The sequence below is a fragment of the Salmo salar genome, unplaced genomic scaffold (assembly GCF_905237065.1).
Source record: "Salmo salar unplaced genomic scaffold, Ssal_v3.1, whole genome shotgun sequence".
Classification (NCBI taxonomy): domain Eukaryota; kingdom Metazoa; phylum Chordata; class Actinopteri; order Salmoniformes; family Salmonidae; genus Salmo; species Salmo salar.
In genome coordinates this window covers 15,001-30,000 of record NW_025549174.1, presented here as the reverse complement: position 1 = coordinate 30,000, position 15,000 = coordinate 15,001, and the positions used below count along the sequence as shown (strand labels likewise).

The 15,000-nt window shown below is 41.1% G+C and overlaps 1 protein-coding gene across 1 annotated transcript in view; it reads left to right on the top strand.

Annotated features, from left to right (window-relative positions):
- Window positions 1–10,072: 10,072 nt before the first annotated feature.
- LOC106596329 (WD repeat-containing protein 19) overlaps window positions 10,073–15,000 on the top strand; it is a gene marked incomplete at its 3' end in the record, with an annotated part of 18,953 nt that continues 14,025 nt past the window's right edge. Inside the window, exons 1-2 of the mRNA XM_045713075.1 lie at window positions 10,073–10,193; window positions 11,932–12,023. Of these exons, the coding sequence (XP_045569031.1) occupies window positions 10,188–10,193; window positions 11,932–12,023 (98 nt within the window). The remainder of the gene's footprint in view (window positions 10,194–11,931; window positions 12,024–15,000) is intronic.

Genomic DNA, 15,000 nt, shown 5'->3' with positions numbered 1-15,000 from the left:
TATGTACCATTCAGATGTACAATATGTAACTATGTACCATTCAGATGTACAATATGAAACTATGTACCATTCAGACGACAGTATCTCTGGTCTCTCATATCATCTCTGTGCTTCCAGTCAGTGTGTTAAGGTGGGCTGAGTGTTTAGTGAGAGGAGACGACAGTATCTCTGGTCTCTCATATCATCTCTGTGCTTCCAGTCAGTGTGTTAAGGTGTGCTGAGTGTTTAGTGAGAGGAGACGACAGTATCTCTGGTCTCTCATATCATCTCTGTGCTTCCAGTCAGTGTGTTAAGGTGGGCTGAGTGTTTAGTGAGAGGAGACGACAGTATCTCTGGTCTCTCATATCATCTCTGTGCTTCCAGTCAGTGTGTTAAGGTGGGCTGAGTGTTTAGTGAGAGGAGACGACAGTATCTCTGGTCTCTCCTATCATCTCTGTGCTTCCAGTCAGTGTGTTAAGGTGGGCTGAGTGTTTAGTGAGAGGAGACGACAGTATCTCTGGTCTCTCATATCATCTCTGTGCTTCCAGTCCGTGTGTTAAGGTGGGCTGAGTGTTTAGTGAGAGGAGACGACAGTATCTCTGGTCTCTCATATCATCTCTGTGCTTCCAGTCAGTGTGTTAAGGTGGGCTGAGTGTTTAGTGAGAGGAGACGACAGTATCTCTGGTCTCTCATATCATCTCTGTGCTTCCAGTCAGTGTGTTAAGGTGGGCTAAGTGTTTAGTGAGAGACAGTTCCTGTGTAAATAACATACAAGCTCCTGTGTTACTACACAGTGGGGATGTACCCCTCAAATGGCACCCTATTCCCTATAATAGTGCACTACTTTTGACCAAAGCCACATACAGTAGGGCACCATATATACCTCCCTTCCCCTTCTACCTCTCTCTCTCTCTCTCCCTCTCTCTCCTCCTTCTCCCTCTCTCTCCCCCTTCTCCCTCTCTCTCCCCCTTCTCCCTCTCTCTCTCTCTCTCTCTCCCTCTCTCTCCCCCTTCTCCCTCTCTCTCCCTCCCTCTCCTTCTTCTACTTTCTCCCTCTCTCTCCCTCTCTCTCCTCCTTCTCCCTCTCTCTCCCTCTTCTCCCTCCCTCTCCTTCTTCTACTTTCTCCCTCTCTCTCCCCCTTCTCCCTCTCTCTCCCTCTTCTCCCTCTCTCTCCCTCCCTCTCCTTCTTCTACTTTCTCCCTCTCTCTCCCCCTTCTCCCTCTCTCTCCCTCTCTCCCTCTTCTCCCTCTCTCTCCCTCCCTCTCCTTCTTCTACTCCCCCCTTCCCCTTCTTCCCCCTTTCTTCCTCTCTTCCACTCCCCTCTCTCCCCCCTGTCTCCCTCTCTCTCCCCCCCTCCACTTCATGTCCTACCCAGGGATGGATAAAGAAATGTATGATAATAAACCATTTGTATTAAAATTCAGTCTCTGTCCTAAACTTGTGTATATATATATATATATTCATTGAGGTTGGGTATGGGGTGTTTACACAGGAGATGCTTTCCAAGATGACATTGACTGTTCCTGAGTGGCGGAGGTACAGTTTTGACTGAAATATATTTTTAAAAAAAAATCTATGGCAAGACTTAAAAATAGTTGTCTTGAAATGATCAACAACCAAATTGACAGAGATTGAATGCTTTTATTAAAAAAGAATAATGGGCAAATGTTGCAAAATCCACAATATTTGACCTGAACATGGTCAATCCCTGGACAGTGGAAGTCAAGGGTTCAATCTGAAGCCAGTGTGTGGAGTCCTGAACAAGGACAAGCATGTCAGTAATACATATGGGGCCTGTTTCCTGGACACAGATTGAGTCTAGTGCTGGACTAAAAAGCATGCTCAATGGAAGTTTCAATAGAAAGTTCTTTAAGGTCCAGGACTAGACTTAATCTGTGTCTGGGGAAACTGGCCCATTAACCAAAGTAACTAATCTAATGTATTTATTCAATGTTACATGGAATGCTGGGGATTTATCAATTAAACTGTCGTTATGACAACAGCTAAAATCCTGCATGACTACACAGGTACCATTGTGACGCAGAGCTGTCATAACGCTTCAGTAAATGTACATTACACCAGGGCTGTCAGTAGACACAATGTAAGTGACCTAATGTATGTCTCTCTAACTGCCCTGAATGCCTCTGCTGATCCTACAGCTGTTGTATGCTGTAATCATGTGCTTACATACCAGATGTATACTGTTAGCACTGAGGCGGTGTGCCCTAGTAGGAGGTCCACTGGGTGCAGCTCACCCTGCCTACTAACATAAATAACATGAGCATGTCTACCTCTGCTAAGCTTCCCAGTAAAGCAATGAAAACAAGCAAGCATCCCAGAAAAGTGCTGAAAATAGCCCACGTTAACATATTTAGCTTAAGAAACAAGGTTCATGAAATCAATTTACTAATAACAGATGACATTCATATTCTGAAACTCACTTAGATAATACCTTTGATGATACAGTGGTAGCAATACATGGTTATAACATTTTACTGAAAAGACAGGAATTCCAATGGTGGAGGTGTTGCTGTTTTATATTCAGAACCACATTCCTGTAAAGATTAGAGAGGATCTCATGTTAAATACTGTTGAAGTAATATGGCTACAGGTTCATCTGTCTCACCTAAAGCCCCATTCTGGTGGGAAGCTGCTATAGACCACCAAGTTCTAACAGTCAGTATCTGGATAACATGTGTGAAATGCTTGATAATGAATGTGATATCAACAGAGAGGTATATTTTCTGGGTGATTTAAATATTGACTGGCTTTCATCAAGCTGTCCACTCAAGAAAAAAGCTTCAAACTGTAACCAGTGACTGCAACCTGGTTCAGGTTATCAGTCAACCTCCCAGGGTCGTTACAAACAGTATAGGAATAAAATCATCAACATGTATTGATCACATCTTTACCAATGGAGCAGAAATTTGCTTGAAAGCAGTATCCACATCCATCGGATGTAATGATGACAATATAGTAGCCATATCTAGGAAAACCAAAGGCTGGGCCTAATATAGTGTATAAGAGGTCATGCAATAAGTGTTGTAGTGATTCATATGTTGATGATGTAAATAATATTTGTTGTTCTGTGGTGTGTAATGAGGAGCAACCAGACGCTGCACTTGACACATTTATGAAATTGCTTATTCCAGTTGCTAATAAGCATGTACCCATTAAGAAAATTACTGTAAAAACTGTTAAATCCCCGTGGATTGATGAGGAATTGAAAAATTGTGTTATTGAGAGGGGATAAGGCTAAAGGAATGGCAAATAAGTCTGACTGCACATCCGATTTGATAAACTTATTGCAAATTGAGAAATAATTTCACTAAACTGAATACAAAGAAGAAGAAACTACATTATGAAACTGATATAAATGAAATAAAGAATGATAGTAAAAAGCTTTGGAGCAACTTCAATTAAATTCTGTGGAAAAAAAGGCAAACTCAACTCCATCACTCATTGAAACAGATGGCTCATTCCTCACCAAACCCACTGATATTGCCAACTACTTTTTCATTGGCAAGATTACATGCCAACAACAAAACACTGACACCACACATCCAAGTATATCTGACCAAATTATGAAAGACAAACATTGTCATTTTAAATTACGTAAAGTTGGTGAGGAAGAGGTGAAAAAATTATTGTTGTCTATCAACAATGACAAGCCACCGGGGTCTGACAACTTGGATGGGAAATGACTGAGGATAATAGCGGACGATATTGCCACTCCGATTTGCCACATCTTGAATTTAAGCCTACTAGAGAGTGTAGTAGCCATAAAGTAGAGCCTTCAGGCCTGGAAGGAAGCTAAAGTCCTTCCTCGACCCAGGAATAGTAAAGCCCCCTTTTTACTGGCTCAGATAGCCGACCAATCAGCCTGTTACCAACCCTTTGTAAACTTCTGCGAGAAAAATTTGGTTTGACCAGATACAATGCTGTTTTACAGTAAACAAATTGACAACAGACTTTCAGCACGCTTATAGAGAAGCACATTCAACAAGCACAGCACTTACACAAATGACTGATGATTGTCTGAGAGACCTTTATAATAAAGAAGATTGTGGGAGCGGTTTTGTTAGTCTTCAGTGTGGCATTCTGACATTATCGATCACAGTTAACCCACTGTTCCTAGGCCGCCATTGTAAAATAAGAATTTGTTCTTAACTGACTTGCCTAGTTAAATAAAGAAATAAATAAATAAGACTGCTAAATAGTTAAATAGTTAACCAAACAGCTACCCAGACTATCTGCATTGACTTTTTTTGACTCATCACGTACACTGATGGTACTGTCTATTATCTATCCTGTTGACTAGTCAGTCACTTTATCCCTACCTGTATGTACATACTGTATCTACCTCAATTACCTCATACCCCTGGATATCCAGTCAGTACTGGTACCCCGTTTATATAGCCATGTTATTACCTAGTACCCCTGGACATTGACTCAGTACTGGTACCCCGTTTATATAGCCATGTTATTACCTAGTACCCCTGGACATCGACTCAGTACTGGTACCCCGTTTTTATAGCCATGTTATTACCTAGTACCCCTGGACATTGACTCGGTACTGGTACCCGTTTATATAGCCATGTTATTACCTAGTACCCCTGGACATTGACTCGGTACTGGTACCCCGTTTATATAGCCATGTTATTACCTAGTACCCCTGGACATCGATTCGGTACTGGTACCCCGTTTATATAGCCATGTTATTACCTAGTACCCCTGGACATCGACTCAGTACTGGTACCCCGTTTATATAGCCATGTTATTACCTAGTACCCCTGGACATCGACTCAGTACTGGTACCCCGTGTTTATAGCCATGTTATTACCTTGTACCCCTGGACATCGAGTCGGTACTGGTACCCCGTGTTTATAGCCATGTTATTACCTAGTACCCCTGGACATTGAGTCGGTACTGGTACCCCGTGTTTATAGCCAAGTTATTACCTAGTACCCCTGGACATTGACTCGGTACTGGTACCCCGTGTTTATAGCCATGTTATTACCTAGTACCCCTGGACATTGACTCAGTACTGGTACCCCGTGTTTATAGCCATGTTATTACCTTGTACCCCTGGACATCCAGTCGGTACTGGTACCCGTTTATATAGCCAAGTTATTACCTAGTACCCCTGGACATCGACTCAGTACTGGTACCCCGTTTATATAGCCATGTTATTACCTAGTACCCCTGGACATCGAGTCAGTACTGGTACCCCGTTTATATAGCCATGTTATTACCTAGTACCCCTGGACATCCAGTCGGTACTGGTACCCCGTTTATATAGCCAAGTTATTACCTAGTACCCCTGGACATTGATTCGGTACTGGTACCCCGTTTATATAGCCATGTTATTACCTAGTACCCCTGGACATTGATTCGGTACTGGTACCCCGTGTTTATAGCCATGTTATTACCTAGTACCCCTGGACATTGATTCGGTACTGGTACCCCGTGTTTATAGCCATGTTATTACCTAGTACCCCTGGACATCCAGTCAGTACTGGTACCCCGTGTTTATAGCCATGTTATTACCTAGTACCCCTGGACATTGATTCGGTACTGGTACCCCGTGTTTATAGCCATGTTATTACCTAGTACCCCTGGACATTGATTCGGTACTGGTACCCCGTTTATATAGCCATGTTATTACCTAGTACCCCTGGACATTGACTCAGTACTGGTACCCCGTGTTTATAGCCATGTTATTACCTAGTACCCCTGGACATTGATTCGGTACTGGTACCCCGTTTATATAGCCATGTTATTACCTAGTACCCCTGGACATTGACTCGGTACTGGTACCCCGTTTATATAGCCATGTTATTACCTAGTACCCCTGGACATTGACTCAGTACTGGTACCCCGTTTATATAGCCATGTTATTACCTAGTACCCCTGGATATCGACTCAGTACTGGTACCCCGTTTATATAGCCATGTTATTACCTAGTACCCCTGGACATCGACTCAGTACTGGTACCCCGTTTATATAGCCATGTTATTACCTTGTACCCCTGGACATTGACTCAGTACTGGTACCCCGTTTATATAGCCATGTTATTACCTAGTACCCCTGGACATTGATTCGGTACTGGTACCCCGTGTTTATAGCCATGTTATTACCTAGTACCCCTGGATATCGAGTCAGTACTGGTACCCCGTTTATATAGCCATGTTATTACCTAGTACCCCTGGACATTGATTCGGTACTGGTACCCCGTGTTTATAGCCATGTTATTACCTAGTACCCCTGGACATTGACTCGGTACTGGTACCCCGTGTTTATAGCCATGTTATTACCTAGTACCCCTGGACATCGACTCAGTACTGGTACCCGTGTTTATAGCCATGTTATTACCTAGTACCCCTGGACATCCAGTCAGTACTGGTACCCCGTTTATATAGCCATGTTATTACCTTGTACCCCTGGACATTGATTCGGTACTGGTACCCCGTGTTTATAGCCATGTTATTACCTAGTACCCCTGGACATTGATTCGGTACTGGTACCCCGTGTTTATAGCCATGTTATTACCTAGTACCCCTGGACATTGACTCGGTACTGGTACCCCGTTTATATAGCCATGTTATTACCTAGTACCCCTGGACATTGACTCAGTACTGGTACCCCGTTTATATAGCCATGTTATTACCTAGTACCCCTGGACATTGACTCAGTACTGGTACCCCGTTTATATAGCCATGTTATTACCTAGTACCCCTGGACATTGACTCAGTACTGGTACCCCGTTTATATAGCCATGTTATTACCTAGTACCCCTGGACATTGACTCAGTACTGGTACCCCGTTTATATAGCCATGTTATTACCTTGTACCCCTGGACATCGACTCAGTACTGGTACCCCGTTTATATAGCCATGTTATTACCTAGTACCCCTGGACATTGACTCAGTACTGGTACCCCGTTTATATAGCCATGTTATTACCTAGTACCCCTGGACATCGACTCAGTACTGGTACCCCGTTTATATAGCCATGTTATTACCTAGTACCCCTGGACATTGACTCAGTACTGGTACCCCGTGTTTATAGCCATGTTATTACCTAGTACCCCTGGACATTGACTCAGTACTGGTACCCCGTTTATATAGCCATGTTATTACCTAGTACCCCTGGACATCCAGTCAGTACTGGTACCCCGTGTTTATAGCCATGTTATTACCTAGTACCCCTGGACATCGACTCAGTACTGGTACCCCGTTTATATAGCCATGTTATTACCTAGTACCCCTGGACATTGATTCGGTACTGGTACCCCGTTTATATAGCCATGTTATTACCTAGTACCCCTGGACATTGACTCAGTACTGGTACCCCGTTTATATAGCCATGTTATTACCTAGTACCCCTGGACATTGACTCAGTACTGGTACCCCGTGTTTATAGCCATGTTATTACCTAGTACCCCTGGACATTGACTCAGTACTGGTACCCCGTGTTTATAGCCATGTTATTACCTAGTACCCCTGGACATTGACTCAGTACTGGTACCCCGTTTATATAGCCATGTTATTACCTAGTACCCCTGGACATTGACTCAGTACTGGTACCCCGTTTATATAGCCATGTTATTACCTAGTACCCCTGGACATTGACTCAGTACTGGTACCCCGTGTTTATAGCCATGTTATTACCTAGTACCCCTGGACATCCAGTCAGTACTGGAACCCCGTTTATATAGCCATGTTATTACCTAGTACCCCTGGACATTGACTCAGTACTGGTACCCCGTTTATATAGCCATGTTATTACCTAGTACCCCTGGACATTGACTCAGTACTGGTACCCCGTTTATATAGCCATGTTATTACCTAGTACCCCTGGACATTGACTCAGTACTGGTACCCCGTTTATATAGCCATGTTATTACCTAGTACCCCTGGACATTGACTCAGTACTGGTACCCCGTTTATATAGCCATGTTATTACCTAGTACCCCTGGACATTGACTCAGTACTGGTACCCCGTTTATATAGCCATGTTATTACCTAGTACCCCTGGACATTGACTCAGTACTGGTACCCCGTTTATATAGCCATGTTATTACCTAGTACCCCTGGACATTGACTCAGTACTGGTACCCCGTGTTTATAGCCATGTTATTACCTAGTACCCCTGGACATTGACTCAGTACTGGTACCCCGTTTATATAGCCATGTTATTACCTAGTACCCCTGGACATTGACTCAGTACTGGTACCCCGTTTATATAGCCATGTTATTACCTAGTACCCCTGGACATTGACTCAGTACTGGTACCCCGTTTATATAGCCATGTTATTACCTAGTACCCCTGGACATTGACTCAGTACTGGTACCCCGTTTATATAGCCATGTTATTACCTAGTACCCCTGGACATTGACTCAGTACTGGTACCCCGTTTATATAGCCATGTTATTACCTAGTACCCCTGGACATTGACTCAGTACTGGTACCCCGTTTATATAGCCATGTTATTACCTAGTACCCCTGGACATTGACTCAGTACTGGTACCCCGTTTATATAGCCATGTTATTACCTAGTACCCCTGGACATTGACTCAGTACTGGTACCCCGTTTATATAGCCAAGTTATTACCTAGTACCCCTGGACATTGACTCAGTACTGGTACCCCGTTTATATAGCCATGTTATTACCTAGTACCCCTGGACATCCAGTCAGTACTGGTACCCCGTTTATATAGCCATGTTATTACCTAGTACCCCTGGACATTGACTCAGTACTGGTACCCCGTTTATATAGCCATGTTATTACCTAGTACCCCTGGATATCCAGTCAGTACTGGTACCCCGTTTATATAGCCATGTTATTACCTAGTACCCCTGGACATTGACTCAGTACTGGTACCCCGTTTATATAGCCATGTTATTACCTAGTACCCCTGGACATTGACTCAGTACTGGTACCCCGTTTATATAGCCATGTTATTACCTAGTACCCCTGGACATTGACTCAGTACTGGTACCCCGTGTTTATAGCCATGTTATTACCTAGTACCCCTGGACATCGACTCAGTACTGGTACCCCGTTTATATAGCCATGTTATTACCTAGTACCCCTGGACATTGACTCAGTACTGGTACCCCGTGTTTATAGCCATGTTATTACCTAGTACCCCTGGACATCGACTCAGTACTGGTACCCCGTTTATATAGCCATGTTATTACCTAGTACCCCTGGACATTGATTCGGTACTGGTACCCCGTTTATATAGCCATGTTATTACCTAGTACCCCTGGACATTGACTCAGTACTGGTACCCCGTTTATATAGCCATGTTATTACCTAGTACCCCTGGACATCGACTCAGTACTGGTACCCCGTTTATATAGCCATGTTATTACCTAGTACCCCTGGACATTGACTCAGTACTGGTACCCCGTTTATATAGCCATGTTATTACCTAGTACCCCTGGACATTGACTCAGTACTGGTACCCCGTTTATATAGCCAAGTTATCCTTACTCATTGTGTATTATAACTTGTAGTATTATTTTTCTATTTTATTTCTCTGCATTGTTGTCAACATATCAACATTTTGAGACTGTTTCTCACTTATATTAATTTGTATTACAAGTGTAACTAATTATTAAATCAAATGTTATTTTTCATCATGCTTGGTAAAAACAACAGGTGTACACTAAGTAAGCATTTCACTGTTATTCTACACCTGTTGTATTTCATTTACAATACTTGTCTAAAACATGTTTTCACTTTGTCATTATTAAGGGGGTAATGTGTGTGTGTGTGTGTGTGTGTGTGTGTGTGTGTGTGTGTGTGTGTGTGTGTGTGTGTGTGTGTGTGTGTGTATATGGGTGAGATAAAATAAAACATCTATGTAAATCAAATTTTGAAGTGAGGCTGTAAAACAACAAAAGGTGTAAAAAGTCAACAGGTACGGGTGTTTTGTGAAGACCCGGTGAAGACCCGGTATGTAATTGTCAGTGAAACCCGGAATTTGACGGACAGCTGCTGGTCAAAACAAGACGCTCCAGAGCGGCGCGTCATTGGCTCCAGATTTGGCTCCAGAGCGGCGCTCATTGGCTGTTGCTATGACACCGCTTCGGTCGATGGGGACGCTGAAGAGTGAAGCATTCTGGGATATTGACACATAATTGCAGCGATGTTTTGGTGAAGATTACTTCAAGACTAAACACACAAATAAAAAATGAAGGTATTGTGTTTAGAAACAACACGGGTATAGTTATATAATATCTGTATATACTTACTTAAACCGGGTATTTCCATTAGATACGCTTTTTGTTTTGGTTGTGCGCTCCCTGAACCCAAATGTAGCTAACGTTAGCTGGCTAGCTAACTAACTAACGTTACCAGTAACGCTACTTCTTGGCTAGCTAGCTAACGTTACCAGTAAGGCTACCTCTTGGCTAGCTAACTAACGTTACCAGTAAGGCTACTTCTTGGCTAGCTAACTAACGTTATCAGTAAGGCTACTTCTTGACTAGCTAACTAACGTTACCAGTAAGGCTATGTCTTGGCTAGCTAACGTTACCAGTAAGGCTACGTCTTGGCTAGCTAACTAACGTTACCAGTAAGGCTACTTCTTGGCTAGCTAACTAACGTTACCAGTAACGCTACTTCTTGGCTAGCTAGCTAACGTTACCAGTAAGGCTACTTCTTGGCTAGCTAACTAACGTTACCAGTAAGGCTACTTCTTGACTAGCTAACTAACGTTACCAGTAAGGCTACTTCTTGACTAGCTAACTAATCATTTGCACCAAGTCAAACCACCTGTTACACACTAGCTCCCTTTATTGGGACATGGATAACGGTAGCAGACTTGAGTGGTGAAATACAGCGATAAGAGGGAGATACCGGTACGGTGGAGTCGGGATTCGTACCCAGGCTGAGGGTGGTTATATGTTCTGTTGACAAGGGGTTCACGAACTCTATCCTCCCATGCACATTTTGGGTTTGTACTACACAGTCAAGTAACCAGTTCATTATCAAGCAACCAGTTCATTATCAAGCAACCAGTTTGTTATCAAGCAACCAGTTCATTATCATGCAACCAGTTCATTATCAAGCAACCAGTTCATTATCAAGCAACCAGTTCGTTATCAAGCAACCAGTTCGTTATCAAGCAACCAGTTCGTTATCAAGCAACCAGTTCATTATCAAGCTTAGATTTTGTTTTTGAACAAGCTGTGTTGAACAAGGGCAAAAACCAAAACGGTCACCCAGGATGGTCCCCAGGACCGACTTTGGGAAACCCTGCTGTGGTCTGCGGCGTTAAAGGGGCAATCTGTAGTTGCTAACGTTACATCCATTTTGGATTTATAAATTCATGATATGTACTCATTCATTCATGAAGAATATAACTTATAAATGCCTCATGAACTTAGTTCAACTGTCGTCCTCCATCAGAACCCAGAATATAAGCTTGTTTTACCCTAATGTTTGGAAACAAACACTGTAGCCTCAAAACATGTTGATATCATGGATGGTCAGTCCTTGCTGCCAAAGCTCTGTCTATGAATTTGAGAGTGATTACATTTCTCCAGCCCCTATCCTGCAGCTTTTTACTGAAACAGGCTCCGCTAGACCACATTCTTATATTTCTCTCTCTCTCTCTCTCTCTCTCTCTCTCTCTCTCTCTCTCTCTCTCTCTCTCTCTCTCTCTCTCTCTCTCTCTCGTCTGTCTGTCTCTGTCTCTCCCCCCTCTCTCGCTCTCTGTCTCTCTCTCTGTCTCTCCCTGTCTCTCTCTCTCCCCCTCTCTGTCTCTCTCTCTTTCTCCCTGTCTCTCTCTGTCTCTCTCTCCCTGTCCCTGTCTCTCTCTCTGTCTATCTCTCTCTCCCTGTCTCTCTACCTGTCCCTGTCTCTCTCTGTCTCTCTCTCTCTCTCTCTCTCTCTCTCTCTCTCTCTCTCTCTCTCTCTGTCTCTCCCTCTAGCGAGTTTTCACCCTCACAGACAGAGCCTGGTTGGGGTCCTGTCTCCAGTACAAATGGCAGAAGACACTGGGGAATTACATCGCTGTCGCAGGGTGAGTTGTTGCTTCGTTTGTTGGTATTGTTTTGTAAACATACATGTTATTATGGTGTGATGTAAAGCTCTGGTCCAGAGCTATGTGTTATATATTAATATAATACCAGCCTGTATTCACCCTGGACCAGAGCTATGTGTTATATATATTAATATAATACCAGTCTGTATTCACCCTGGACCAGAGCTATGTGTTATATATATTAATATAATACCAGTCTGTATTCACCCTGGACCAGAGCTATGTGTTATATATTAATATAATACCAGCCTGTATTCACCCTGGACCAGAGCTATGTGTTATATATTAATATAATACCAGTCTGTATTCACCCTGGACCAGAGCTATGTGTTATATATTAATATAATACCAGTCTGTATTCACCCTGGACCAGAGCTATGTGTTATATATATTAATATAATACCAGTCTGTATTCACCCTGGACCAGAGCTATGTGTTATATATATTAATATAATACCAGTCTGTATTCACCCTGGACCAGAGCTATGTGTTATATATATTTATATAATACCAGTCTGTATTCACCCTGGACCAGAGCTATGTGTTATATATATTAATATAATACCAGTCTGTATTCACCCTGGACCAGAGCTATGTGTTATATATTAATATAATACCAGTCTGTATTCACCCTGGACCAGAGCTATGTGTTATATATATTAATATAATACCAGTCTGTATTCACCCTGGACCAGAGCTATGTGTTATATATATAATATAATACCAGTCTGTATTCACCCTGGACCAGAGCTATGTGTTATATATTAATATAATACCAGTCTGTATTCACCCTGGACCAGAGCTATGTGTTATATATATTAATATAATACCAGTCTGTATTCACCCTGGACCAGAGCTATGTGTTATATATATTAATATAATACCAGTCTGTATTCACCCTGGACCAGAGCTATGTGTTATATATTAATATAATACCAGTCTGTATTCACCCTGGACCAGAGCTATGTGTTATATATTAATATAATACCAGTCTGTATTCACCCTGGACCAGAGCTATGTGTTATATATATTAATATAATACCAGTCTGTATTCACCCTGGACCAGAGCTATGTGTTATATATTAATATAATACCAGTCTGTATTCACCCTGGACCAGAGCTATGTGTTATATATTAATATAATACCAGTCTGTATTCACCCTGGTCCAGAGCTATGTGTTATATATTAATATAATACCAGTCTGTATTCACCCTGGACCAGAGCTATGTGTTATATATATTAATATAATACCAGTCTGTATTCACCCTGGACCAGAGCTATGTGTTATATATATTAATATAATACCAGTCTGTATTCACCCTGGACCAGAGCTATGTGTTATATATTAATATAATACCAGTCTGTATTCACCCTGGACCAGAGCTATGTGTTATATATATTAATATAATACCAGTCTGTATTCACCCCTGGACCAGAGCTATGTGTTATATATATTAATATAATACCAGTCTGTATTCACCCTGGACCAGAGCTATGTGTTATATATTAATATAATACCAGTCTGTATTCACCCTGGACCAGAGCTATGTGTTATATATATTAATATAATACCAGTCTGTATTCACCCTGGACCAGAGCTATGTGTTATATATTAATATAATACCAGTCTGTATTCACCCTGGACCAGAGCTATGTGTTATATATATTAATATAATACCAGTCTGTATTCACCCTGGACCAGAGCTATGTGTTATATATATTAATATAATACCAGTCTGTATTCACCCTGGACCAGAGCTATGTGTTATATATTAATATAATACCAGTCATGTTGGACAAGACAGTCTATTCAGTTCTATTCAGTTCTGCTCTGTTCTATTCAGTTCTATTCAGTTCTATTCTGTTCAATTCTGTTCTATTCAGTTCTATTCTGTTCTATTCTGTTCTATTCAGTTCTATTCTGTTCTATTCTGTTCTATTCTGTTCTATTCTGTTCAATTCTGTTCTATTCAGTTCTATTCTGTTCAATTCTGTTCTATTCAGTTCTATTCTGTTCTATTCTGTTCAATTCTGTTCTATTCAGTTCTATTCTGTTCTATTCTGTTCTATTCAGTTCTATTCTGTTCTATTCAGTTCTATTCTGTTCAATTCTGTTCTATTCAGTTCTATTCTGTTCAATTCTGTTCTATTCAGTTCTATTCTGTTAAATTCTGTTCTATTCAGTTCTATTCTGTTAAATTCTGTTCTATTCAGTTCTATTTTGTTAAATTCTGTTCTATTCAGTTCTGCGCTGTTCTATTCTGTTCAATTGTGTTCTATTCAGTTCTATTTTGTTAAATTCTGTTCTATTCAGTTCTATTTTGTTAAATTCTGTTCTATTCAGTTCTATTTTGTTAAATTCTGTTCTATTCAGTTCTATTTTGTTAAATTCTGTTCTATTCAGTTCTGCTCTGTTCTATTCTGTTCAATTCTGTTCTATTCAGTTCTATTCTGTTCTATTCTGTTCAATTCTGTTCTATTCAGTTCTATTCTGTTCTATTCTGTTCTATTCAGTTCTATTCTGTTCTATTCTGTTCTATTCTGTTCAATTCTGTTCTATTCAGTTCTATTCTGTTCAATTCTGTTCTATTCACTTCTATTCTGTTCAATTCTGTTCTATTCAGTTCTATTCTGTTAAATTCTGTTCTATTCAGTTCTATTCTGTTAAATTCTGTTCTATTCAGTTCTATTTTGTTAAATTCTGTTCTATTCAGTTCTGCGCTGTTCTATTCTGTTCAATTGTGTTCTATTCAGTTCTATTTTGTTAAATTCTGTTCTATTCAGTTCTATTTTGTTAAATTCTGTTCTATTCAGTTCTATTTTGTTAAATTCTGTTCTATTCAGTTCTATTTTGTTAAATTCTGTTCTATTCAGTTCTGCTCTGTTCTATTCTGTTCAATTCTGTTCTATTCAGATCTATTTTGTTAAATTCTGTTCTATTCAGTTCTATTCTGT